At 41.0% G+C, this 26476-nt stretch overlaps 1 protein-coding gene across 2 annotated transcripts in view; it reads right to left on the bottom strand.

Moving 5' to 3' along the window:
• LOC121885296 (unconventional myosin-XVIIIb-like) overlaps nucleotides 1-26476 on the bottom strand; it is a 51460-nt gene that overhangs the window by 14780 nt on the left and 10204 nt on the right. For both annotated transcript variants that reach the window (XM_042394619.1, XM_042394620.1), the window contains 24 exons: nucleotides 25239-25383; nucleotides 24453-24623; nucleotides 24134-24224; nucleotides 22817-23009; nucleotides 22122-22202; nucleotides 19913-20033; nucleotides 19678-19825; nucleotides 16681-16864; nucleotides 16445-16595; nucleotides 15229-15338; nucleotides 15064-15129; nucleotides 14849-14977; nucleotides 13757-13900; nucleotides 10938-11027; nucleotides 10728-10847; nucleotides 10368-10473; nucleotides 8837-8961; nucleotides 8587-8741; nucleotides 7239-7362; nucleotides 4404-4604; nucleotides 4202-4312; nucleotides 2210-2314; nucleotides 975-1136; nucleotides 768-881 (listed from right to left, as the gene is read on the bottom strand). In XM_042394619.1, coding sequence (XP_042250553.1) covers nucleotides 768-881; nucleotides 975-1136; nucleotides 2210-2314; nucleotides 4202-4312; nucleotides 4404-4604; nucleotides 7239-7362; nucleotides 8587-8741; nucleotides 8837-8961; nucleotides 10368-10473; nucleotides 10728-10847; nucleotides 10938-11027; nucleotides 13757-13900; nucleotides 14849-14977; nucleotides 15064-15129; nucleotides 15229-15338; nucleotides 16445-16595; nucleotides 16681-16864; nucleotides 19678-19825; nucleotides 19913-20033; nucleotides 22122-22202; nucleotides 22817-23009; nucleotides 24134-24224; nucleotides 24453-24623; nucleotides 25239-25383 — 3147 coding nt within the window. The remainder of the gene's footprint in view (nucleotides 1-767; nucleotides 882-974; nucleotides 1137-2209; nucleotides 2315-4201; nucleotides 4313-4403; nucleotides 4605-7238; nucleotides 7363-8586; nucleotides 8742-8836; nucleotides 8962-10367; nucleotides 10474-10727; nucleotides 10848-10937; nucleotides 11028-13756; nucleotides 13901-14848; nucleotides 14978-15063; nucleotides 15130-15228; nucleotides 15339-16444; nucleotides 16596-16680; nucleotides 16865-19677; nucleotides 19826-19912; nucleotides 20034-22121; nucleotides 22203-22816; nucleotides 23010-24133; nucleotides 24225-24452; nucleotides 24624-25238; nucleotides 25384-26476) is intronic.

Raw genomic sequence — 26476 nt, 5'->3', positions numbered from 1 at the left:
GGTGCCCTGTGGAGTTTTCTTGTAAACAAATAAAAGTTATGCTTAAATTGTGTGTTTCTCCCTAAAATGCATCCCTGAGGTCTAAAAAAACATGTTTATTATGTATTTCCTTCCTCCATAAAACATTTGCAAAGCGATATTTTTATCCGTATTTTAAATCCTGCATTGTTTTACATCTGTGTTTACTAGCGTGCAGTCTTCTTTGTTGGTGTTTTTTTACTGTTTCTCGGCCCACATTACAGCCACCTGTTGATCAGTGGGATTGTGTGAAACCACTTTTTCAGGAATGTGTTAGATGTCTTCGTGCATGAGACAAAGGAAGTGGCGTTCCACAGCGCTGCTAGGGGAACTTCACACCTTTAATATAAATGTATATAAATAAACAGCATTTGCTTTTTTGTCTTGAAGAGTCTACAGGTGTGTCTACTTAGGAGGTGTTACAGCCATGTTTTTCCATCCATCTCATGTGTCTGAATGGAGTAGATACTTTATTCCATTTCCTCTAAATAGAGATTGGGTGTTGATCTCTGAGCGCTGCCAAAGCTTGGGAGACCTAAACTCAATACTGTGCCTGACACATCCTGTATAGATACAGACGGAGGACTGAAGCTAGACGTTGTGTAATGTCTCACACACATATAGGTGAGAGATGAAAGAAAAGTGCTTTAGTGAGGCAGCTTCAAAACTCCCAAGTCACTGAACTGTACTTGGAAGCACTGCATTTGTTATATTTGTCCTTTAATCGTCACCTGTCTGTATACACTCACCATACTCTTATGCTTGCAGATATTCTCCAGTTCAATCTGAGTGTTCTCCAGCTCCTGGGAGAGCGTCGTCTGGATGCTCTCAGCCTCGAGGCGCCTCGCTTCGCTCTCCTCAAGCTAATTAAAGACATGAATGTTTCACGAAAATGAACAGAAGGGGACAGTGCAGATGTTTATGGCAGTCGGGTGAGCACGCAGGTGGGCGCGTACCTGGCAGTGCAGGCGCTCTATCTGCTCCTTGCTGCCGTTGGGAAGGTTCTGGCCCGGGTTGTCGATGGTGGAGAGCAGCAGCTGGGCGTCAGCCAGCAGAGCATGAGTCCTCTTCAGGTCTCTCCTCAGCTTCTTTTCCACATCGAAGTCTCTGTGCCCCACCTGCAAAACGAGAAAGGTTACATTGACCCTGCAAGATATGATCAGAACAAAACAAAAACGCAGGATACAGTTATTTGGAGAGAAAAAACACACATTCTTCACTCTAAATCCTTTGAAAGACTTGAGCTGTTTGCCAGCTTGGCCACAGACCAGGTCCTGGCCACTTGTCACGAGTCTATTTACAACCCTGTAGTGTCAGAGACAGAGCACTTAATTAGCCATGCCTCTTTGCTGCATATGCTTGTTTTGTGGAGCTTGTAATGTAGGAATGACATATTCATCATCCCGAGAACATTAACCAACAATAATGAGACTCTACGATGTGCCAAAGTTGGCCAGACGCTCATTCAGTCAGTCTCTGTAGGAATAAACTTCACATACACACACACCCGAAAAACAAAAACATGAAGAGACAAAGCCAAAACTGTCACTTATATCTTTTTGATTCATTTTGTTTTGTATTGTTGGTGCACCTGTGAAGCAGATTGTAACTCTGGTTTTGTGTATAAACCAGAATCTGACTTTTTGACATCTGTTTTACTACATAAAATGATTATGCACTAGAAATAAGTGCATAATAACTAATTAAAAAAATAAAATAAAATTGAGACAAAAAACAAAGCAACACTGATTTACTAGTTAAGCGGTTAGCAGGAGGGCTGTGACAGCTAGCATTAGCTAAAGCTAATTTACCGCCTTTTCTCCAACTGTTTCCTGTAAATTAAAAAATAGATTGTGATGCTCCAACATCTTAGTAATTGAGTTTGTTATACCACATAAATAAAGAAGAAGCTAAATCAATTTATAATGAAGAAAAACGTAACACCAGATAAACAAGTCCTGCTAAAAGCTAACTAGCCTAGCTTAGATTTACCAAAAAAAAGGCCTTTATATGTTTGTTTTTTTGTAGGTTAATATAGCAGTTACACCTTAAAAAAAAGTCTTTCCTAACAAGTTAACTGTAGTTACTTCTGCCTGTATTGGAAGGCAGAACAGTATAATGTGATGCATGTTTCTAGGACAAAAGACTTTGAGTAGTTTAGTGTGAGTGTGTGTGTGTGTGTGTTGTGTACCTGGTCACACAGAGTTGCAATGAGTCCTTCCAAGTCGTGCTTTTCATGAATCACCATCTGTTTCTCTTCGTACTCTTGCTCCAACTGCATCTCCAATTGTCTCAGCTACACACACACACAAAAAAAAAATGAAGATGAACAGCCAGTCTGAAGGAGCTTTTATTGTCCCTGACAAGAAATTTTCCCTGCAGCAGGATGCATAATGGTAAGCATAAAAGCATCATCATCTGTGAAGGAGCATAAAAAAATAAACAGCACAAAATAACCGAGGCCTCCCAACTATCATCTGGCAAATAAATCAAGCAGAGTTTAGTGGTTTAAACTTTCTGCCAGAGGGAAGAAACTTATATGCTTCATAGAGGAAATACTTTCCTTACAACCTGCTGGTCATATATTAAGTCTGCTGGCTGCCTCAGCTTGACATCAGTAAACTCTCTAAAAGTAAGGGGAGGCCAAAACCTTGTTGCTGACATCACAAGCTCAGCCAGGCACAGGTCCGACTGAAATCACATTTAATCATCCCTTTTTTCAGTCAAATCTAATGTCTACATGTTTTTAAATGTATTAATAGTTTTGTATAATTAGAATGAGGAAAAAAGGTCTTTGGGGAAATATCAGAAATGCTCCTATTTTGTCTCAGCTGGCTGGAAGGGGGTGTGTCGGTGTCTGTGTTTGATTGACAGCAGCTGGCAGGCTACTGGTGTTACACTGTACAGAACAGAGATTAAGTAAACAAACTGCTGTAGCTACAAATCATGGACAGACAGTGTGTTGCTAACAGGGATTTTGAAGAGCAACGACCAAACTAGCATGTGTAGCAGGATGCAATCAGGCTCAGTGTGACCGTCTGCTCTGCCTATGATAGAATGACACGGAGCTACAACCAAACCAGCATCTAACAGGTCCGAAGTGACATTCGCAGGTATGTTTACACGCTGTTTAATGTGCTGCAGCTGAGCAGCTAATTAGCTACCTAGCTGCTAACTGACATTATCGGTGCACTTTAGCCCGGTGGATGCGTGTTTGGTGGCTCGTTCGACAAGCCAAGCTGCAGGACAAGACATGTGTTCATGTTTGTTGTATAAGAAGAAGACTTTAGCAGGAAAGCTAATGTGGGATGTTGTTTAGAGTCTGTGGCTCTTGTGTTGTGTAGCAGGATGCAATCAGGCTCAGTGTGACCGTCTGCTCTACCTATGATAGAACGTCAAGTTATCGCTTTATGAAAAGATTTGATTTGCTGCATGGAAATACAGTCTCCAGCTACATGAGTGGATGATGGAACAATATTTCATTGAAATAATGTAAAAATAGGGGGCGCCATCATGAAATCAAAGAAAACAAAATATAAATTTCTCCTTTTTGTTTTTTCTCAAAGGAGATTTACAGAGAAGATATGTTGCTGTAGGAGACAAAAAGGCAATTTCAGTTAGACTTGGACAACTAGATTAAAGTTCAACAGATACACCTCACAGTAATGTAAATTTGCAATAAAACAAATGATGTATAATGTCATATACATTTTATCCATTTTATCTCAACCACACTAATTAGGCAGGAATAAATATTAAATATTTCATCCATTTTCTTCCTTCTCAAAGGAATTATATCTAGTTTAAATATCTAGTTTAAAATGCTACAGGGGTATTTACATTGTTGTCCTATCGGGGCTTTCTGAGATCAGTCCGTTCTCCTTGGGATGACCATGAACGTCTAGCCAAATCCCCAAATCCAAAATCTCTGAAAACATTCTTAAATTTTTAAGTAGGCATTATTTCGATGAATTGCCCTCATGTATGAAAACAGAATAGCTATTTTCTGGCCTGAAAATAATAACATGGTAACAGTTGTATAACAAAAAGCATAATAATTGGAAGTCTGGCTCAAAATTTCCACCACCATTGTACTCGGCTAAATCCAGACGTTTTATTGGTACTGTACCAATGACTGACCTTCCGTCATGAATGGTAAGATGGTTGCATTGTGTTGACCTACTCGTCTCTGAGAGGACTTGTGTACATCCTCTAACTCCTCGTCTTTATCCTCCAACTCTTTCTGATGGATCTGCTTCATCCTCTCCATCTCCATCTCAAAACGCATGTGGATCTATTAGAGAAGACAAAGGAGAAATAAGGTGAGGAAAGCTGCAAGTAAATATATTTGAACATTTGAATGTGTCTGTGTGCATTGTAAGCACCTGTTGCTGCTGTTGTATTTTGGCAGTGAGCTTGGTGACTTCCTCCGCTCTCTCGCTGGCCTGGCTCTCCAGGAGGCGAAGCTGTTTCTTGAGGTCAGGTAGTGAATCTGCGGCGAGGTCAACCGGCAGACTGAGATCACGGATCTGAGCACACAACTCCTCTTTCTGCTTCTGCAGACGGTCCACCTCTGACTGGCTCTCCTACAAACACCCACAAACATAATAAAAAAATAATGTGTTCATCCTTCAACTTAGAAATGTTTGCTTTGTTTTTTTAGTCCTCTGGTTACTGCAGCGCCTTCGGAGGCAGCACAGGTTAAATAGTCTAATCTTGCTCAAGGATATTTTGGCAGGTTTGGCCACAGGGGAGATGAAACTAAAGCTCGCCAACACGTAGGAACACAGACACAAAAACAAAGAAAATAATGAACAGCAGTCCACACAGAGTTGTGAAAAAAAAGAGAGAAGAGAGGGAAAAGTCTGTCTTATTTTGAAAAACAAATACAATCTTACAAAAATCATGACATTTAACGAACAGTAATTTGTTTTACTTAACAGAAAAATCCTTAAAGTGTGTGATGCTAGTAGCAGCTAATGAAGCCTGGAGCTGTTAGCCTCCAGCAGAGACGAGGAATCACAGAGTTCTGGTAACCTCACTTCTTTCTAACTCCACACCCACAGATTTCTTTACTTTTCAAAATTGAAGTCTTCAGACCAAACCGACGCTGACTCAAGTGACATCAATTTAGGCAATTTATCAGATTTCACAACAGCTCCCTCTGGAGACCCAAAAGGCTTTATACTACTTTTTATACGTGGAACACCTGGAAACATATGCTGAGGTGGAAAATTGGTGGCATTCCCACCTAGCTCTTCAGCTCTACGAAGCCTTTTAGCCTCCTTTAGTTCCTTCTTTTGGTTTTACACAAGCGGCAATCTCCGGGGCTGAAAAATGAAGCCAATGCGTAAGTGCCAAAAACCTGCATTCTATCTAATGGCCAGCAGGGGGCGACTCCGCTGGCTGCAAAAAGAATTCTGATTGTATGGAAGTCTATGAGAAAATGACCCTACTTCTCACTTGATTTATTACCTCAGTAAACTGTTTCCTAATAAGTTTATGGTCTCAATCACTAGTTTCAAGTCTTCTTCAATACAGCATGATGTTCATTTTGTAAATTATGGTCCCATTTAGAGTAAAATAGACAATAAAGCAGGGTATGCTTTGAGGCGTGGCTACGTTGTGATTGACAACGTTGGTTACATAACGTAACCATTATGTATAGGTGTAGCTGCTGCTATTTCATTGTGTTTTCAGTTCAGTAAAGTCAATTGTAACATTGTGGTCGCCTAAAAAAGTCTTGTTCAGCGTTTAGTTGTAATAAAACACCCATCAATGAGTTGGATGATCAGTTTTTCCAGAGAGTACATTTTGTTTTAATGGTTTTAGGCCTGTTTTTCGCTAGCGAAAATTAGCATTAGCATTATCACTGTTAACCATGGCTTGTAAATGCATCGTGCTAACCAAGCTAGCAGCTAGCGCTATGGTCAGCTCCACCCTCTCGTCCAAATATGGTCACTTCTGGTTCCAGAAACCAAACATGGTGACAGCCAAATCCAAGATGGCGATGGTCAAATCGCTACACTTGAGGCTTCAAAACGGCTTTGCAAACCAATGGGTGACGTCACGGTGACTACGTCCATATTTTTTACGGTCTATGGTTTTACAGCACATTTATGGTTTTGTTTCTCTCCTCAGCTTTGTTTCCAGCAGCTGTATTCAGCACCAAAAGGCAGACAAACAAAGTTAGCAACAGCTAGTTGAACAGCTAGCAGCTAAAGAGCTAAAGTGATTGTGCATTAACATAATAACAGTGTTGTCAGAACAACCAGCTGTGACTCTGACTTGGCAGCGTTCACACATTATTCCGAGAAGGTTAATTGCATTGCTAACCTTGTAGTCACATGAATCAAAAAACCTGAGTGAGTTGTTTTATTGTGTTTCATATTTATAGCTCCTTTTTAATGGCTGATAATTCTCTGTAGGTTCATCACTACGAGACACGACCAACACATTACACACCGTCATTATAAAAAATACTGATTATAGCTGCTTGAAAGTTTGAAATATTCACATTCATCCACTTGAAAAGTTTGAAATCAAATATAAAGCCATCTATTTGTTATCCACTGTTATGTTGATGTTTGTGATTGACTGAATCTGATATTTTCTTTTTTCATATGAGGAGGAAGTCCCTCTTCACTTCCTCTCCTTCGCACGTCCATTTAGTTTTATTATTGAATGTCGTTTTTCATCTCCAGTGAAGCCATCAGATCTGTTGCCGTTTCATTCTATATTTCATGTAACACGCCATGATGTTAACCTTTTAGTCGGCCGTGAGCTGCCAAAAGCATCTTTTCGAGTCTGTCAAACATTCTAATGACGCTGCACTGTTTTCATAGCACAGCTGTCTTTGACTCATCGGTCTTCGGAGAAATTTGCCTCATTTTACTGGCATGACACCACTGCATGAATCAGACGTGACAACTTTAATATCCACCATAGATTATGTGCTCTTTTTCAGGTGATGAATGATAGCTATTGAAATTTTACCTTGAAGCGCATTATTTTATCATCAGTGCTTCTCTTTGTTGATATTATTGTAGAGATGAAGGCAGCACAGAGCTGAGATCACATTCACACACAATAATGAGTTATTGTGTCACTGTCAGTGAAGCTAAGTTATTACATGCTCCCAGCTCTTCAAGTAAAGTTTATTACACGGTTTTTGTATAAACATCACAAAACATACAGTAGACACGCGAATACAAACACACCTGCAGGTTGCGGCGCAGGGCGTATATTTCAGCCCCCAGAGCCGTGTTTTCCTGAAACGCTTTGTCCTTTTGCTCTCTCTCATTGTCGGCTTCCTCCAGGGCCTGCGTCAGCTCACTGTCAAACCTGTAACACACACAAACACTTTAGTGCTTCAGGTAAAAATGCTGCAGAATTCCTGTTGTTTAACTGACTGACAGTAAACATAATCTTCACTTCAAGATAGACAGCAGAAGACAGGATATAAGAAATAAGATGATGTAGCAACTAAGGATGTGAAATTAATCTGCAACTATTATTGAATATCATCACTTTTTTAAGCTTCTTTGAGATGATTTGCTGCTTTTCTTGACTTTATATCATTATAAACTGAATATCTTTGGCCACTGAATCGTTAGACGGACAAAACAAGAGATTTGAAGACATCATCTTGGAATATGATGGATATTTTTCACTGTTTTCTGGATTTTTGTAGACCAAACAATTAGGCAATTAATCGAGAAAATAATTGATTCATCAATAATGAAAATAACTGTTAGTTGCAGCCCTTATACATCCTTATCCTTAATAGCTTATATTTATCTAGATCAAGACACTCGAGTTACAAACTGTAAATGACGTAATGTAGAGCTTTATTCATCCCAAAATCATCTTTTGTGCCAAAGATGCTCAATATACGTAGTAATAATATAACAGCAGCAGAAGCCTTCTTAATTAGGAGCTACTTAATCAAAATACTGAAGGTCCTGGTTCAAAACTATTAAATTGATAAATGATCTGATATGGATGAACATTTAATTGGGAGAAAAGTATCCTCTAGAGAGAAGACGTCTCACTCAGCTGACGTGACGTTTGACACATTAACTTTCTAACAGAATTGACATTAATGACATTAATTAAAGCAACAGCTAGCGCCGGCTAACCATGAGAATGAACAAGAATGAATGTTTTGTATGTTACTATTCTTTGCTAATAAGAAAGAAAGAGGAGAAATAACAGATTTGTTGGTGTCAGAGCTTAGCGAATTTGTGTATTTTTCAATCTTGGTGTCAGAACTCAACTCACATCGGTGCTCCCAAGTAATTATTCACTGTAATTTTCACTCATGTATGTAATGAAATGCTGAAATGCTTTGCAGCAGACTGAAATAGACAAAATGCAGTAGAGTAAAGAAAGGATCTGCATACTTTCAGGTTTATTTCAGCTGATACTAATCTATTAAAATATGTTCAGGTCCTAATACGATCATTAGGATCGGCTCAGGAGATCCGTATGATATGATGATAGGATGGTATCATAGTTTGAAAGATACTTAGTAAAACAGTATGAGCAGAGCATATGGACACACACCTTCTCTGTTTGCGGTCCAGTTCATGCATCCGGCTCTGCAGACTGTCGGTGAGGACTCGGGCGTCCTGGAGGTCAGAGGTCACGCGGCGACAGTGTCGTTTCAGTTCTGTCCCACTCCTTCTGGACTGCTCCAGCTGGGCCTGTAACGCAGCCACCTACACACACACACACACACACACACAGTCTTATTATCCTCAGACATTTAATCTCCCATAAGTGTTGCCGTGCACGTCACAGTGTCCTGTCTCACCTTGGTATCGAGCTGTTGTCGGGTTTGTCGCTCTGCCTCCAGTTTTTCCTCCGTCTGCTTCAGCCGTCTGCGGACAAACTCAACCTCTGTCTGGCAGCACTCCAGCTGCATGGCCAGCTCACTTTCTGTGTAGAGAGCGGCGGATGTGACTTTGTCAGAGGTGATGAGCAGGGTCACTCAAAATTTGAAACCTAAATCTAATGATGTGATCCAAGAGGCCCAAGATCATCGGTTCTTGTTGAAATTGTGCTCTCTCCGAAGAGTCTGCAGCCATGCTAGCAGCTCTGTGTGGCTAAATGCTCACATCAGAATGCTAATATGCTTACAATGACAACACTAGCATGTTGATGTTTGTCCAACATTTTAGTGGATATCTGCTAATTAGCGCTAAACACACAGTAGAGCTGAGGCTGATGAGTTTTGCAGATGTTTTGCCAAATCAAGCAAAGTATTGGACAACATGGAATTTTGAGCAAATGATGAAGCTTAGAATAAAAGTCAGGAGATCAAAGTTACTATAGTTTATCCAGAGGGGAACATTTCATAGCAATACATACTGTGGTTGTTTAGATATTTCAATAAAGAACTAAAAAGTCAACCTCATGGTGGCGCTAGAGGAACAGTCAGAGGATCACTAAAGTTATTTCATCATTACATCATCTGGGAACCATGAACGTCTGAACAAAATGATGTGTCGATCCATCAAGTAGACCTGCTGTGAAATATCTCAACATGTAAATTTGTTTCAGACATTTATGTTCACCAGAAGATGAATTGTAATAACTTTGATCTCCTGAATTTTTGTTATTTGATGTTAGCATTTAGCTCAACTTGAATATATTTGCATGATTTACAGTTAAAAACTCCTTATTTATCTTCTACTGGTCCTTTATGCAGCCCCTCAGTTCAGCCTCTGTCTGAAACAGGCCGTTTTAGCTCCTGTCTCTTTAAGGCCCCGCCTCCCGATGAGCCCACTCTGTTCTGATTGGTCAGCTTCAGGAAGCTTCCTCCAACTCCGGAGGCTACGTTAGCAAACTATAGTAGCAGGATTTCACTTCTTTTTCTCCTTCTTTACTCCAAATGTCAACTTCTCAAATCCATCCGTACATGTTACAGCTGAATCAGATCTGATATATGCGAGTGAACCTCAGCACCAAAGACGACAGAACAGATGGTTGTTTATGGACGTACGCGATGAGCTAACGTCATCTCGTCAGGAAAGTAAAAAAACATTGCAAACGAAGCGTTCAGAGCAGGTTGAAGCCCTGACTTTTGACTTGCAGGCAGCATTTCTACAGACGTTCGCCTCAAATTTTGGAACTTTGACCATGTTTAACATCTGACATCATGACAGGATATAAACGACAGAAAATCACAAAAAAGCAATATATGTCCCCCTTATTCAAATTTGCCGAACTGCCCCACAATCCCTCCATGTACCCTCTGGCAACATACAAGTGATCCTTGTTGGGAATCACTGGATTTAAGTCCAAACAGACACATGAATGACACACAGACGAGCTCTGTTTACCTGTCCCTGCTCCTCTGTGACTCTCAGCGATCTGGGCTTTCTGTTTCTCCTCCTCCAGCTGCTTCTCCAGGGTTTCCATGGTGACTTTACACTGGTCTAGACGAGCCTGAGGTTTAATAGAAAAGACACGCTTGACGATAAAGAGGATGCAATAATTCAAGGTGTGTAATAGAGAAGTGATATAACAGGCAGTTCAACAAATCACTGCACCCAGGAGGAGGAGGAGGAGAAGAAGAAGAAGAAGAGAGAAAAGTGTCACATCACTTTATTACTTCATTCCTCAGGACGGAGTAATGAGTAGCTAATAGATTACTTTTTTTTTTTTTTCTGTGACAAACTCCTCAGCGACAGTCGGTCTACCTGCAGGTCTTTGTTCTCCCTGCTGAGCCGAAGTCTCTCTGCCCTCTCCACATCCAGAGCCTGACCCACCGCGTCACCACGGAAACGCTCATCGCTTAGCTCAGATGTCACAGCTGTAACCTACACACACACACACAGATCACAACATGAGTGTGTGTGTGCGTGTGCATTTAAGTGTGTGTATGTGTGTGTGTGTGTTGCAGCACAAACCTTGGTCTCCAGGCTGTCTGCAGTCTGCCTCAGCTCATTCCTCTCTTTCTCTGATTTCTCCAGACGGCGTCTCAGTGCTGATATCTCATCCTGACAAAAAAAAATAAAATAAAATGAAAAACAGCGTCTCACAGCCTCAGGAAACATCTTTTTTTTTTTAAAATCACATCTTAAGATCTGTTTAATGACTTGTTTGTTTTCCATTATTCTAAGTATCTTTTAAGTATCTTTTCTGTTACTGTGATGGCAGCCCACCTGTTGCTCGCGGTGATTATTCCTGTCTGCAGGCTGCAGGTGCTGCACCAGCTGACTCAACTCCCATTATTCTCACTAATCAACTGTCTGTCTGTTTCCTTTTTGTTACATTTATTTTCACCTAAAGAACAAATAGTGCACTTTACACCTTTCAAAAGTCTGTTAGACGTAATTCGGCAAAGCACAAATAGTGGATTTTTTTTTACGAATATTTGTTTCATACAAATATTTTAAAAATTATTTGTTTTCAGGGGGAAAAAAAAAATCATGTTAAATATCAGTGCGCAGGTCGGTTACATCACTATCTCAGTGTCTCTCCTCTGCTCCGCTGTGACGTCTATCAGCAGGTCTCAACGAGGGGAGTCACATCCACCTGCTACATGACGCGCATTTCCTAATTTGGACATCAGTCCCGGAGTTGGGGGTGTTCCCCAGAGATAAAGCTGAACTACTGACACAAATGAAGTGCTCCCAAGGGAACACTTCGTGAACACTTATTGTAACACTTTAATTTTCTAAAATTAAAAGCGTAATAAAAGCAAAAACAGGATTTTTAAGCCTCTTTCCACTTTTATTCGAATACAAATACAAATAATTTTCTGCCTCAACAAATACAGATACAAATACTGGGCCGTCTGCACATTCCTACTAAGTACATTTACTTAAGTACTGCACTTAAGAACATTTTTGAGGTATTTGTACTTTACTTGAGTATTTCCATTTGATGCTACTTTATATTTCCGCTCTACTACATTTATCTGACGGCTTTAGTATTAAGTTGAAACTGACTGTAGTAATACAACGTTTGGTAACATTGGCTTTTCTTTCTGTGAAAAGGATCATTCTTATGAATTGGAAAGTAAGGAAATTAAATAGTTTTTGTTTAAATTACTGGTTAAAGGACTTCATAGAACCCTGCAGGGCCTTTATAGAGACAAAGGCTTAGATGGACCATGGACACTTATAAAAGACTATATAAATAAGAGACTTTTAAGTTAAGTGTTTTTGACTGTTTAAGAATAAAACCAGCACAATTAAATAGAAACATGATCCTTGTAGGTAGAATGGAGAAGTCCTGTTAAGAAGGATTGGTGATGTAATGATTTCCTAAACAAGTATATTATATTTCCTTTGCTTATTGTCTGTAACCTCTAGTGTACTGTCTTTGTGTTGTGTATATTGGGTCTTTTGATTTACAACTTAACATATTATTTAATACAATAAAACAAATGAAAACGGCCAAAAATATCAGTACCTTTAACTTAATATTTTGTAGCACAGCATTTGGAGGCAATAACTGCATTATTCTGTAACTCTGAATAAGGTTTCTACACGTCTCCACTGGTAGTTCGGCCTCTTTTTGAGCAAACGGCTGCAGTTCTCTCAGGTTTAATGGGTGTCGTCTCCCAACTGCAGGTTTCAGCTCTTTCCACAGATGTTCAGGACTCATAGCAGCCACTTCAGAACAGTCCAGCGTTTTCTTCTCATCCACTCTTGGATGCTTTTTGATGTATGTTTGGGGTCATTATCCTGCTGGCAGACACAGCTTTCTGACACTGGGCTGTATGTTTCGCTCCAAAACACCTTGATAGTCTTCTGATTTCATTGTGCTGCACAGATTCAAAACATCACTGAGCCTCCTCCATGTTTCACGCTGTGATCGGTGGGTTGCTGTGATTTACCAAAAAGCTTTAATTTAGTTTCATCTGTCCAAAGCACATTCTCTCAGAAGGACTGCGGCTCGTCAATATGCATTTTGGCAAAGTCCAGTTTTTTGTGTCTCCCTCTTAGAAGTTTTTTTTCTTCCTGGGTCTTCTAACATGGAGCCCATTTTCATTCAGACGGCGACAGACGGTGTGACATGAAACTTGAAGATCAGCTTGGATCAAAGTTTTCTTTGGTTCTTTCTTGACCACTCAAGCAATCCTTCTTTTCAATCTCAGGCCAATTTTCCTCTTGCAACCACATCCAGAGATGTCGGCTACAGTTCAATGGGCCTTAAACTTCTTAATAATATTGGCAACAGGAACATGAAGCTCTTTGGAAATGGTCTTGTAACCTTTACGTTGACCCTGCTTGGCCATTACATTGGTTCTAATGTCTTCAGATCACTCTCTAGTTTTCCTTGTTTTCCATGTTCAATGTGTTGCACACAGTGGAACAAAACAGCAGAGTAATTTTCTCCTTTTAAACTGGCTGCATGAGTGATTATAAGACTAAAAACATCTGTGATGTTAATTAAAACACAATATTCTGCTTAAAGTATCACTACAAATCAATTATTTCTTACAACCTCTAAATGGTACCAATAATTTTGTCCAGGATATTTTGTAGAATAAGCAGGAATTCGGTTATTTTCACTTTTTTTGTTTTTTTCCACTGTAAACCAAACATAGACATGCATTGATAATAAAATGTTCAGGGAGAATGATGCAGAATTTTAATAAAACTCAAGGGTACCAATAATTTTGTCCTCGTCTGTGGATGATTATAATAGTGTGTGAGTGTGTGTGTGTGTGTGTGTGTGTGTGTGTGTGTGTGTGTGTGTGTGTGTGTGTGTGTACCTCTTTAGCCCTGAGCCTCATATTGTCCATGTTGACGGCCAGCATGGGACGAACTCGGCAGAAAAGTTTCCACCAGCTCCACTTGGCCACGACCCTCATAGCCCTCAGGTTCCTCTGCAGACACCTGACTGCCATCTGCTGCACCTGGAGACACACACACACACACACACACACACACACACACACACACACACACACACACACACATATACAGGTGTTTAGGTAAAATATATGAGTTAAAACTACACCTTTATAACTTCAGTTATATATAACTTCTCCTATGAAGACATATTTTATATTATTACAACTGTGTGGGTGTCTACACTTGTTGACAAATACATTATAGTGAGTTATAAACCATTTATTACTGATTACATACTGATTAAAACCGTGAAAACTCATGATAAGAGCTGAAATAATTAGCGGACAGTAAATTAATCAGCAACAGTCTTTTGATAATCGAAGAAATTTTAAAGAAAACATTTGTTTGAGTTTATTTGCACCGTTTAGCAAAGACACACAAATAACAATAAAAAATGAAAGTGCAGAGAGAGAAACACATCCAGATGGGCTTATTGATTACCTCTAACTCTACCATCTTATATGTTTTATATATGTAATGTTATATGTTTTTTTGTAATGTATGATCTTTTGTTTTTAAGCACACTGAGTTTACGCCTGTCGTATGAAATGTGCTGTAACAATAAATTTGACTACATACAAACATTCTCTAGAAGCAGCTTCTCAAATATTCACATTTACTGCTTTACTATGTGATATATGACAGTGGATTGAATATATTTTTATCTTTTTCCAGCTGTCGGTTGGACGAAACAACGAATTTGAAGACATCAGCTCGGACTCTGAGTAACTGTGAAAGTATTTTTTGACATTTTATTGGTGAAATATATAGTGATAAAAGAACAAGTGGCATAAAGCTGACTTACGGCGCATGTCAAGATTATGATTTCATTGTGTTGAGATGAGAGTTTGTACTTCCTGTTCACCTGTAGTGTCTCAGCTGGACTGTGTGTCACTTTTCAGCAGCTGCATCACAACTTCTCTAAAGTAAAGTAAAGTACAGACACTGACCTTGAGTTTGCGGTATTTCTGTCGGGCCAGGTGTCCCATGCAGGAGGCCTGTAGATAAACGAGCCAGCCGGTGACCTGCTGATCCCTCTGCTGCTCCAGGTAACGCAGCACACCTCGCTTCATAAACACCTGAGACACAGCAGAGAGGAGAGGATTCATGAGTCACATCAGCCGGATTCATGTTCCGCTGTTAGATAAGAGGAGCCTCTTCTCACCCTGCTGGCTCCCACTACGACGCTCTTTTTATCCAGATCCAACTCCACCAGCAGCTCCTCCACCGCCTGAGACGCAGAGAGGAAGTTTTTTTTAAACTCTGAGCTGCAGATTAGAGACGCGGTGGTGTTTTTTTTTTTGTATGAGAGAGTTTTCATCTCACTGACCTTTCTCTCGTCGTGGCTGACGAACATGGAAGCGTAACGTTTCATTATCGGAGGAGACAAAGCCTGGAAATGACACCTGAAGTCACTCAGAGTCATGTGCTCCGGATAACCTGAGAGAAAGAGAAAGATATTAGATATTAAATATAATTAACGTAACTTGAGATGAAACTTTCATGCATTTAGAACCATTTAAGTTGTAGCACCATGTCCCAACTAGCAGGTGCTGAACCTCCAAAGCTTCATCTACAATTCCATCTGAATGTCATTTTTGGCTCTCTGTGTGATTTTGAGATATTGAATCATAAATTCAAAATGGCGGAAGGTGGAGGAAATGCACCAAGTACATTACATTACATAAGTATTATGAGCTTGATGTAGTTAAAGTATTGCAGTAAAAGTACATAAGTATTATGAGCTTGATGTAGTTAAAGTATTGCAGTAAAAGTAGTGGTTTGGTCCCTCTGACTGATATATTATTATATATGACATCATTAGATTATTAATAGTGAAGCATCAGTGTTAGAGCAGCATGTTACTGTTGTAGCTGCTGGAGGTGGAGCTAGTTTACACTACTTTATATACAGTTAGCTAGTTTAGTCCACTGGTTCCCAACCTAGGGGTCGGGGCCCCTCCAAAGGGTCAGCAGATAAATCTGAGGGGTCGTGAGATGATTAATGGGAGAGGAAAGAAGAAAAAACAAAGTTCTGATACACAAATCTGTTTTCAATTTTTTGGACTTTTCTTTGATTTTTGCTGAAATATTGGATCATTTACTCAGTCCTTATCTAAGAAGGCTGTTCAATATTCTTTCTTCTGCTGCCTGGAAAAAATATTGATCAGATGGATTGATAATACAACACCTACAATTAAATGTTAAGACTTCCTCCTTTAGATATCTGGGTCAAAGACCAAATAAATATTGTATTAAAAATGATAGATTGCAATAATGACGATTGCCGAACTGACATTTTTAGGTTATAAGGTGGGCATTGAATCTCCACAGCATTTTCCCTTATTTTAACATAATTTCTTTCTTCTTTCTCTCCAGATGTTTATTTGTTGCATCACTATCGACTGTACTGAGACTGAGTGATGTACTGTGCACATCATGTATTTTGGATCCAACTGAGGTTGTATTTCAGGAGCAAACATACAAATATAGTTTTAAAAAATGCTAAATATGAGTCGGGGGGGTTAAAGTTATGAATGTGCTGACCTGTGCGGTAGAGCTGCAGGGACGACAGGATCTGTGTGGAGTGCAGCTGGACTCTGAGGGCCGGGACATCAAAGCTTCCGCCGTCGGTCTTCGCACTTACACACTGCAGGAACACCGGCCGGGCTCGACGAATCAGATTCACCAGAGCGTCCTGCGCGGTGGAGACAGTGAGCGAGAGGAACAGCGATACGGTGGAAATACTCTCAGGAGGGTAACGACTGTGTTGGGAGACTTACGGCCTGTAGTTTCACTGCGATACTTTGGGAGTGTCTGCGTATGGCCGCCATCCCCCCGCTGAAGGTTTTCCTGATGGTGCCGTTCCTCTGCAGAGAGCGCTGGCTGCTGCCCTCCAGCCCCCCCAGACCTCGACACATGGGGGGCACAGAGATTTTTGGGGTAAACATGGCCTTCACCACCCCTCTGAGGAAGATAACAGAGAGAGAAGCTGGCCATGTAACACCGCTGTCAACTGTCAACATCTAGAAAAACATCTGTTTTCCAGTACAGCAGCCCTAGATGTATACATAATGTGGCCAAAAGTATGCGGACACCAGACAAAGTACATCGACACCTGAACATTACAACTACAGGGGATTAATCTGCTGCTACAACAGCCTCCACTCTTCTGGTTTCAGCTTTCTGTTGGAACCTGGCTGCAGGGATTTGCTCCCATTAAGACACAAGAGCATCAGTGAGTCCAGTTCTTCCACACCAAACTGGAGAAACATCCATTTCTTAGTGGATCTTTAGACTGTTTGTGTCTTTTCCTATAATTTTCTGATGGTGGTGGAGAAGAAAACATGAAGCAAGTTGAAGAAACACTCAGTAGCCTTCTTCTTTCCAGTAACACACATCTAGCAAAGCTGTATTACACTGCAGACCTTCTGTTCACCACAGTCACTGCTCTGCTTGGATGAATGGGAGTAAACACAGTTACTGGACGGCTGCAGTGTTCCACTCAGTAGCTGTGTCTGAAATCACCCCCTACTTACTATATAGTGCAGTATATTTACCCTCTTGAGAGTCAGAACGCTGAGTGTGTAAATTTATCCACTATATTGGAGGTCTTTGTATTTAGCTTTTAGCTTCCTTCCTCTCCTCCACAAGCGGTTCTTCACTTTGAATTCACGTATAACTGAGTATACGGAGGTAAAAGTGTGTTTTTATAATACGTAAATGTCCTTGTGTATAAATCAAATAATATTCATTCTAAGATATATAAAAATGTATTCGTCAATGTGCAAATAAATTAATGTAATTAAAAAAATAAAACTGTTGCAAAAAATTACTGTTGTGTTGAAATCTCATTTTGATATTTGCTAACTGCTGAGTGTTTAATATATACAGGGTAGTGAATGAAGGAGGGATTTCAGACATAGATTTAACTGCAGTTCTACGAGTATGTGTATAGCAGACCAACTGAGCATGTGCAGGAAATTTGTGCTACGATACGATACAAAATACTTTATTAATCCTCCAGAGTGGAAACTGAGTGCCACCATACATACAGGACAGACAACAGGTAGGACAATAGGAAAAAAGGCAAAATAAGAGGAGAAAACAGCACCATAATAAACAGTGTAAACATCAATGTAACTGTACTAGTATATGTTAGTGGTTATATATGACATCAACATAATCATGGAGCCAACATCACCATGACCCTCAGTACAACCACCATCCAGGTCATCGACATCATCATCATCATCATCATCATCATCAACAGTGACAGTCAATGACAACGTTCATTAAAATCTGAAGGTATGAACTTCCTGAATCTCTTAGTCTGTTGCTAAAAGAGCTCTTCATCTCACTAAAAACATGGCACATTGGATGATCCTCATTTTGCATAACGCTCTTAAGCTTCCTACTCATGGGGGTCAAGCAAATAATGGATCCTTGCCTTCCTGATCAGTTTTATTGATCTTGTTCCCATCCTCTTAAGCTCAAGCTGCAACCCCCAACAGACAACGGCATAAAATAGGACACTTGCTAAATAAAAAAAGCTTTGTTCAAACACGTGCAGAAGAGCAGCCTGCTGACATCAAAAGACCGGAGCTTCCTGAGGAAAACCAGCAAAAGTTGGCACTAGTGTTTTCTTTCCAGTCCAGCCTATTATCCACAAGGACACCGACGTACTTAGAAGAGGAAACCACCTCAATGGGCTCATCTTTAGTCAGGACAGGGGACACTGCAGCCTTGGTCTTACTTATATTTAAATTTAGCTGGTTTTCATCACAAAGCCATCTTGTTGGTAAGCTAGATGGTTGTCTTGGAGGATGTAGACAATGAGTGCAGAACCATCGGAAGACTTTTCAGATACCAGCCTGCAGTCGGAGGTTTATAAAGTGGATAAAAATGGGGACAAATGGGGCCTGTGTTGGTAATAATGGTGTCTTATACTTCACATCCAAGCCTCACATATCGGGGTCTAAATGTGAGGTCCGTAACCCATGCAACAGTGGTGGTGGTTATGTTACAGTCAATAAACTTATTGGCCAATTGACCTGCATTGACCTGCCTACTAAAAATACCCAAGAATCTTTCGAAGCATTTCATGAGCTGAGAGTTGAGACCTTTAGACCTGAGATCTATAAGTCCCTGAGCATTTGGTTTATTGGGCACAGACACAAATCTCACAGCAATCTAGGACTGGGAGATGGAGAGAAAATGAACTGGAGCACCGCTGCACTGTAAATTTCTCAAAGAACGTCAGTACAAAGTCAAGAGGTTGTGATATGTTGCACAACAAGCTACATTAGAACTAGCCTTACACAGAACTACTCTCCAGAGACTGAAAATGTGATCACTTATTAGTCTTTGGAGCCGTTTCTAAACAAACTGACATGAACAAACTCTTCATGATGAAGGAACATGTCATCCAGCGCAGCGGTGAGGCTCATTAAAGTGTTTTTAATAGTTTTTGGACAACAACGGAGGTCTACGGCTCAGAGGAATAAGATATATCAGACTCTGGATACACACACAATCATTGTTGGTTTCACTCCAAACATGAGATTTGCTGATAATAAGAAAATATCCTTTAGTAGCCCAGACCAAACCAAGAAAAACAGACTCAGACCAAACTACATAGACAGGGTTGTCCACATACTTTTGGCCGTATACTGTACTTCTAACACATATGAGATTGAGCCCAGCTGACTGTAAAATGTTGACATTAATGAGTGAGTATCAGCGTTCAGCCCCCCCTCAGGGCCTTCACACGGACTCACATGGTGGAGTTCTGGAGCAGACAGATGGCGTTGACAGCAGACGGGTTGTTCTGGATCAGACTGAACCATCCAGTCAGGTCGTAGCGGACCGGGTCACGGCCCATCAGGTGGTTCACCTCACACTGTAGCGGCTGCTCGCACTGACGTACTGCCAGGGACATAAATATTCATAATATCCACTACTGAATGAACACGCTGTATGTTTTTAAGAGTGTGTTTGTGTGTTTGTTTTTACCAGTGCTGCTGTAATACTGGCAGACTCTCTCCAGGGCGCCGTTCTCACTGGAGGCTGGTGTGACCATCTCCTCATCCAGAACCCATAAAAGACCTCTAGGGTCTCCATCTGCCGCCCGGATCTAAAAACACACACACACACACATATATATGATATATGATTACCATAAAAGAGAAAAATGAGTTTCTGGCTGCGTTAGATAATGATGGACTGAGCTGCTGGACATTTTTTTGGCATATTCATCTTCTTCAGTAAAGAGAGCCAGAAACAACAGAGTTTATTGGATCTGTAATTAATTTTAAGAAAGAATATTGCTGGTGTGAGATTAATGTTGCCAAAGGCGTCTTCTTGCTGTTATTATCTTGTGCAGTTTTTCAAGCAAACAAGTCAAACTTTTTTGAAGTTGAAGATTGAAGATTGCTGATCCAGCAAAGTGTGTCTCAAGTGTCGAGCTCCAAACTATAATACATAATCTAATCATCTTTTTTTTTTAACCTTTATGTATTCAGGGAAGTTTCACTGAGAGGCAGCATCTCTTCTGCAGGAACACCTGATCACATTCATACCTTTACACAATGATGTAAAGGCTACTATGAATGTAATAATAATAATAATAATAATAATAATAATTAAAGCTGCAAGCAGTGTTGGTCAGGACCTCACACTCTGGCCCGTCGGGATCAGATCATTTTGCTTTTTAAAAATGAGGGATATTTATAACAAGTGTGGTGTGCTTTTATTTTGAAAGATTGATCGACAGGATGAGAATTTTCTGCTTACAAAATCCAAACTGTTCAAGTTATTACAAAGTTTTTAACAACTTTTTTTCAGCACAGCGTCATAAGTCATGTATCAAAGTTTGAAGCTGATACCATTAACGCCCTCGGAGGAGATAGCGTTTGTTCGGGGTCCAAAAATTGGGGCAAAGTCTTATTTTGAAAGGCTGATTGTGGACTTCCTGTTGGATTCAGGTCAGGGGTGTCAGCGTATGATTTGTAGGTCTTGATGAGACAAATAATTGAGTTTTTGTTTGATCTCTCTACGACATTCCTACGGGCCGTGCCGGCCATTTGTTACATAGGTGGCGCTAGAGAGCACATTTTGGCACTTTAGGGGTTAATTTTTACATTTTATCAAATTTTTCACCAGACCTGATGTGTGTGCCAAATTTGGTGAGTTTTTGAGCATGTTTAGGGGGTCAAATTTAGGCTTTAAGTGGCGTAAAAAGAAAGAAAGAAAGACAATAGGGTCCCCGCCCTTAGGCAAGCCTCTGCCTTTTGGGCTCGGTCCCTAATAATAAATTAGATTTATATAGCGCCTTTCAAAACACCCAAGGACGCTTTACAAAAAAGGAGAAAAAGAAAACTAAGCCGAGCTTAAATAATAAGCAACTGAGAAGTTAACTGGTTAACTGCGGGCCAAAAGCCTGAGCAAACAGGTTTTGAGGGCTGATTTGAAAGAGTCCAGGGTAGGAGCGTTACGTATCTCGGAAGGGAGAGAGTTCCAGAGGGTGGGGGGGCTGCCACGCTGGAAGCTTTGTCTCTGAAATTGCGTCGGCTGGTGCGAGGGACGGAGAGCAGTCCTGAGTTGGAGGACCGCAGGCTTCGGGAGGGTGTGTGTTGGTGGAGGAGGTCTGAAAGGTACTGGGGGGGCCAGGGAGTGGAGGGATTTCTGGCAGCTGAGTTCTGGACATATTGGAGCCTGTCCAGGGTTTTACTGGGTATACTGGGTATCCCGAACAGGACTCCATTGCAGTAGTCCAGACGATTTGAGATGAAGATAAATCGACCAGATAAATAATGGTCTTAAATGAGCAAGTGTGCTTTAGAAGAAATAACGCACTGGTAATCTCTTCTCCATTTTTCATTTACTGGAAGCTGCCCAGTACAGCCACAGTCTGACCTGCCAGCCACTGGAGCAGTTGGGATTAAAGGCCTTGCTCAAGGGCACTTCAGTGGTGGAAATAAGGGGTAAATGCTGCTTCTTCACTTCCCCAAACCAGATTAATCCTGCCTGTCTGGGGATTGAACTGACAACCTTTTGGCCACAAGCTCGCTTCTCTGACCTTTAGGCCACTACCGCCAACGTCCGGGAGAGTTTGTAGACTAACGCTGGTTCTTCCAATCAAAACGCAGGTTTAGTTCCCCAAGTTCCTCAAAAGGTTCTCCCTCCCCAGATGTTTTACATGTAGTTAGTGTGAGCTGTGTACCTGTGGAGGCGGCTGGTCGATGGCAGACACCACCTCCGCCGGGCTGCTCTCCGGACACTCAAAGTCCACATGAACCTTCTCCTGTAACAGACAACACATGTGTGAGTGGGATCGTTTACTCAAATCATCTAAAAAACTGACTGATCAATGCAGCTGAATATTATTGATGTATTTTTTTTTTGTCCTCAAATCTAAAGAGTGGGAATACTTTTTAAGCCAGAGAGGGTTTACTTTCTTTACACTGAAACTAGCTGAGAATAAGATATGAGATCGTTTCCAGTGTGAACCAGAAACTTGGGGAATAAAAACTTCTTGCTCATGTCTCCTGAGAGGTTCTGTAATCCACACTGTCAGAAAAAGAAAAAGTGTTCAAGTATAAAAGCTTGTCACTGGGGCAGTAGCCTACATTTGAAATACACTAAGGTACCTCTTCCTGTCAAGTCAACTTTTTGCACTTTTTGCATTTAATCAATGTATCTGGCTTCACAGATTAAAGCTGTATTCACTGATATTAGTCTGGTTAAATTCATACAAATTTGCACAAAAACTACTTTAATGGTGGAACAAATTACAAAAAAAATCTCAGTGTCCTGTATTATCACCCAGCTGTGATTTTTATGTTTGTGTGCTGCAGAGAGGTGATAAACATGAAGAAAAAACATTTAAATTGTTACCGTCAGTTGTGTGAGTGCTACCTGTACGTATCTCTCCAGCGTGTGTGTGAAGGTGTGTGTGTGGTAATGCTCCAGCAGCCTCTCCTGCAGGTAGTTGTGGCAGAGCTCGGACCAGCTGCCTCCTCGTTCCTCCGCGGTATGTCTGGGGTTCCTCAGGCCCGGCGTGTCCACCACCATCACGGAGGCTAACGTCAGCTGCTTACCGCTCAGAGCCCTGCACGTGAAACACACAGCGCACGTCTAACACGTGTATCTGATGTGTGTGTATGTGCTGTAATACACCACCCGCTCACCATCGCTGAATGACAAAACCAAACAACAGGTGGCTGCTGTGATACTGAGAGGAAAACAAATTAATGTCTTCAAGGAAGTTCATCGAAATCAACAAAGATCCACATGACCAACCTGGTCGCCAGAATGAAACGTTAGCACTGTACGTTTCTGCAAACCACAGAAACGTTGAATATCTACGTTTCAACACGTGAAATACGCAGCATATCAACATTTCTACAAAACGTAGCTTATTAACCTTTCTAAAGTGACGTAGTTCACATGTGATTGATCTTTCCTATGTAGGAGGAGGAGGGGCAGGTGGATGGTTAGTAAGTTTCTTGGCCTGAACCAATGTCCGCTTCCCGTTTCAACTGACAAAAGCGGGTGTTTTTAGCGAGACATCAGGACATTTGCAGCCGTTTTTCTGGCGAGAAAACCGGCTTTTTTTAGTGAGCTGTTTTTATTTTATTTTTTATTTTTATTTTAACCCAAACCATGATCTTTCCCTAACACTAACCAAGTGGTCTTTGTGCCTAAACCTAAAAAGAGCTTAACCACAGCAGTTGTCACACCATAAAACATCATTATTCAACAGGTAGAAATGTTAATATGCTACGTTTGTAGAAATGTTGATATGATACGTATTTCACATGTTGAAACGTATATTCAACGTTTCTGTGGTTTGCAGAAACGTACAATACCAATGTTTTCTTCTGGCGACTGGGTTGCCATGACACACCGGAGCATCAGTGGCCTGTTGACGTGGTTCCTTTCCCAACTGATATATAAATATAGCATGAAACCAGGAAAGTAACATTAGACTGGTTTTATTGGGGGTTGTGTGCAGAATTATCAGTGATTTCCTGGAGGTTTGTAGTTACTGTGAGGTTGCTTCCTGTCTTTATGCTAAGCTAATGCTAAAATAATGCTAAAAATATTTGTATGAAATAAATATTCGTAAAAACCCCCACTATTTGTATTCGGACACACCCCTATTACAGACACACAGCATTTTCTGATTGATCCGGCTGTGTGGACGTACGGTAGTCTGAGATGTTTCCGTACCTGTTGATGAGTGAGACTATGGAGGTGAACAGTTCTTCATAGAGTCCAGCAGCCATCCCAGCAACACACTGAACAGCTGTCAGCTTGGGACCTGCACACACCAGAGGTACAGGAGGAAATGTAAATATAGTTTTCTCAAGCTGCGTGTTTAACTTGGTTAACGAGGGTAACCTTTGTTTTCTGGGGTTTAATGAGCATTATGGCCTCACAGCGAATTTTAGTCTTGCACGGCTGCATCCAGTCTGTTTATTTAACCTTATTAGAGGCCTTCAGTGCCACCTCAGATAAACAAGATCAACCCTGGACCTTCCCTCCTCACCTTCCTCCGACTCCGCTGCAGCGTTCCTCTCTCTGCTGCCCCCGGTGGCTCTCTGCAGCAGCTGTCGGAGGTGATGTTTGAAGACGGCGGTGTGCAGGTCCTCTCCCTCGCTGCCCAGCACGCTGCTGGCCACCTGAGCGCTGTCGAAATTTGCAAACTGTTTCCTGCCCACTGTGCAAAAGGGACGGAAAAAAAAACAAGAGTGGACGTAATTATAACAAGTCTACTGAGGGAGGATATCAGTCATAGTGTGAGGGTTGTTCCAACGACATAATATGATTGCAGTGTGTTTGTTTCCATAACACAAATTCAGGAAAGGCAGCCCTCCTGTGGATTCTATTTACTGACTAGACTGTTGACATGTGTGTGTTTGAGCATCTTTTATGACATCAGTGGAAACACCATGAAGTCAACAGGACAAAAGCTGCACATGCACACCTGCGAGGAACATCCACATGAGAGCAAAATGCAAGACGGAAAAGGAACAACAGGAGGAGAAAGTGAGATAAAATAATAAGGATTTTTGGAATTTGATGTGCTGTTCTTTATCTAGACTTCCCCTTTCTGTTGCTTGCAGATTGCTTCCTTGCAGAAATGACTGCAGCAGGAAAAGACTGATAACTTTACGTTGGAAACCTATATATTATTCATTCTGAGCCATCGGTGGTGAGGCTGAAAACTGTTTCTTTCATAAAAGATGCAGGTTTCTCTGCTCACTTTACTGATTGTTGGGATAACAGAGTGTGTGTGTGTGTGTGTGTGATGACGACCATGAACCAGTGTTACCTTTACAGACCCCGGCAGCCCCCAGATGGTAAATACCAGCCAGAACATGCCATATCGCCTTCTGCTCGCCGGCTGAGAAGCCCAGCGTTTCCATGGCAGTCAGCAGCTTGGTGAAGGCAACGGACGCTCGCTGCTTCTCCTCAACCTGAGAACAGAAAGGGAGGGAGGGAGGAGGGAGGGAGGGAGAGAGGGAAGGGCGTCTGTCTATTCTGTCTCTAGAATCAGACACTTAATAATAAGGTGGAAGAACAGCTGAGTCACAACTCATCTCCCATCACAGCCTGAGTCTCTTCCAGGTGGCTCTTTTCACTGCATGATTTCACCTCTTCAGATAATCCCTTTTGGGGACATTATTTATTTTTTTATGCCTCTAGTACTTCACTCTTACACAAGCACCGAGGTCACAGGAATATTGTAAACACTTCAGCCAAAAGATAAAAATATGATTATTATATAAAATCAGCTCAGGAGAAGTGGGGTCAAGTCGATGGCCCTCATACAAGAAGCAGAAGAAGTGGCCTGTTTGAGTGGTTTCTCGTACTTAAGATATTTTTTCGTAGGTAAGAATTAAATTCACAAGACGTGTTGGACAAGTCATGAACTGACAGTCTGTCTTTCTACAGCTCATAAGTCTACAAACCCTGGTAGAATCTGTAAGATATGTATCATTCATAGTGTCTACAGTTGTGACCATAAAGTTCAATTTTGGTCTCATCACTCCAAATAACTTTGTTCCAGAGGTTTTGAGGCTTGTGTAGTTGTTGCTGTTTGGTGTATTGTAAGCAGGCTGTTTTGTGGCAACTTGACCGTGCAGCCCATTTTTGTACAAGTACTTCCTTATTGTTCATCTTGAAACAGCCGACCTTCAGCTGAAGTTGCATGTGGGGTTTTTCTTTGAAACCTGAACGATTTGTCTGGTAATTGTGGCTGAAATCTTTGTGGTTTGGTATCAAAAGAACACTTCATTTTCCACTTCTTTATCAGAGCTTTAACACTACTGATTAGCATTTTCAAATCTTTGGATATCTTTTTATATCCTTTTATAAAGTTCAACTCCCTTTTCTCGTGGGTCCTTTGACAGTTCTTTTGCTTTCCTCATGACTCAGTATCCAGTACAGTCAGAGCAGCCCTGGATGAAATGTGCAGAAACTCATTGACTATTTATACACAGACACTAATTACAATCAAACCGGTCACAGGTGTGGAAACTTACCCTTCATAGCCATTTAAACCTGTGT

Source organism: Thunnus maccoyii, chromosome 19 (genome assembly GCF_910596095.1).
Source record: "Thunnus maccoyii chromosome 19, fThuMac1.1, whole genome shotgun sequence".
In the NCBI taxonomy this organism is placed as follows: Eukaryota; Metazoa; Chordata; class Actinopteri; order Scombriformes; family Scombridae; genus Thunnus; species Thunnus maccoyii.
Note: the sequence above shows the minus strand (reverse complement) of the source record. Positions and strands in the feature narration are given on the sequence as shown.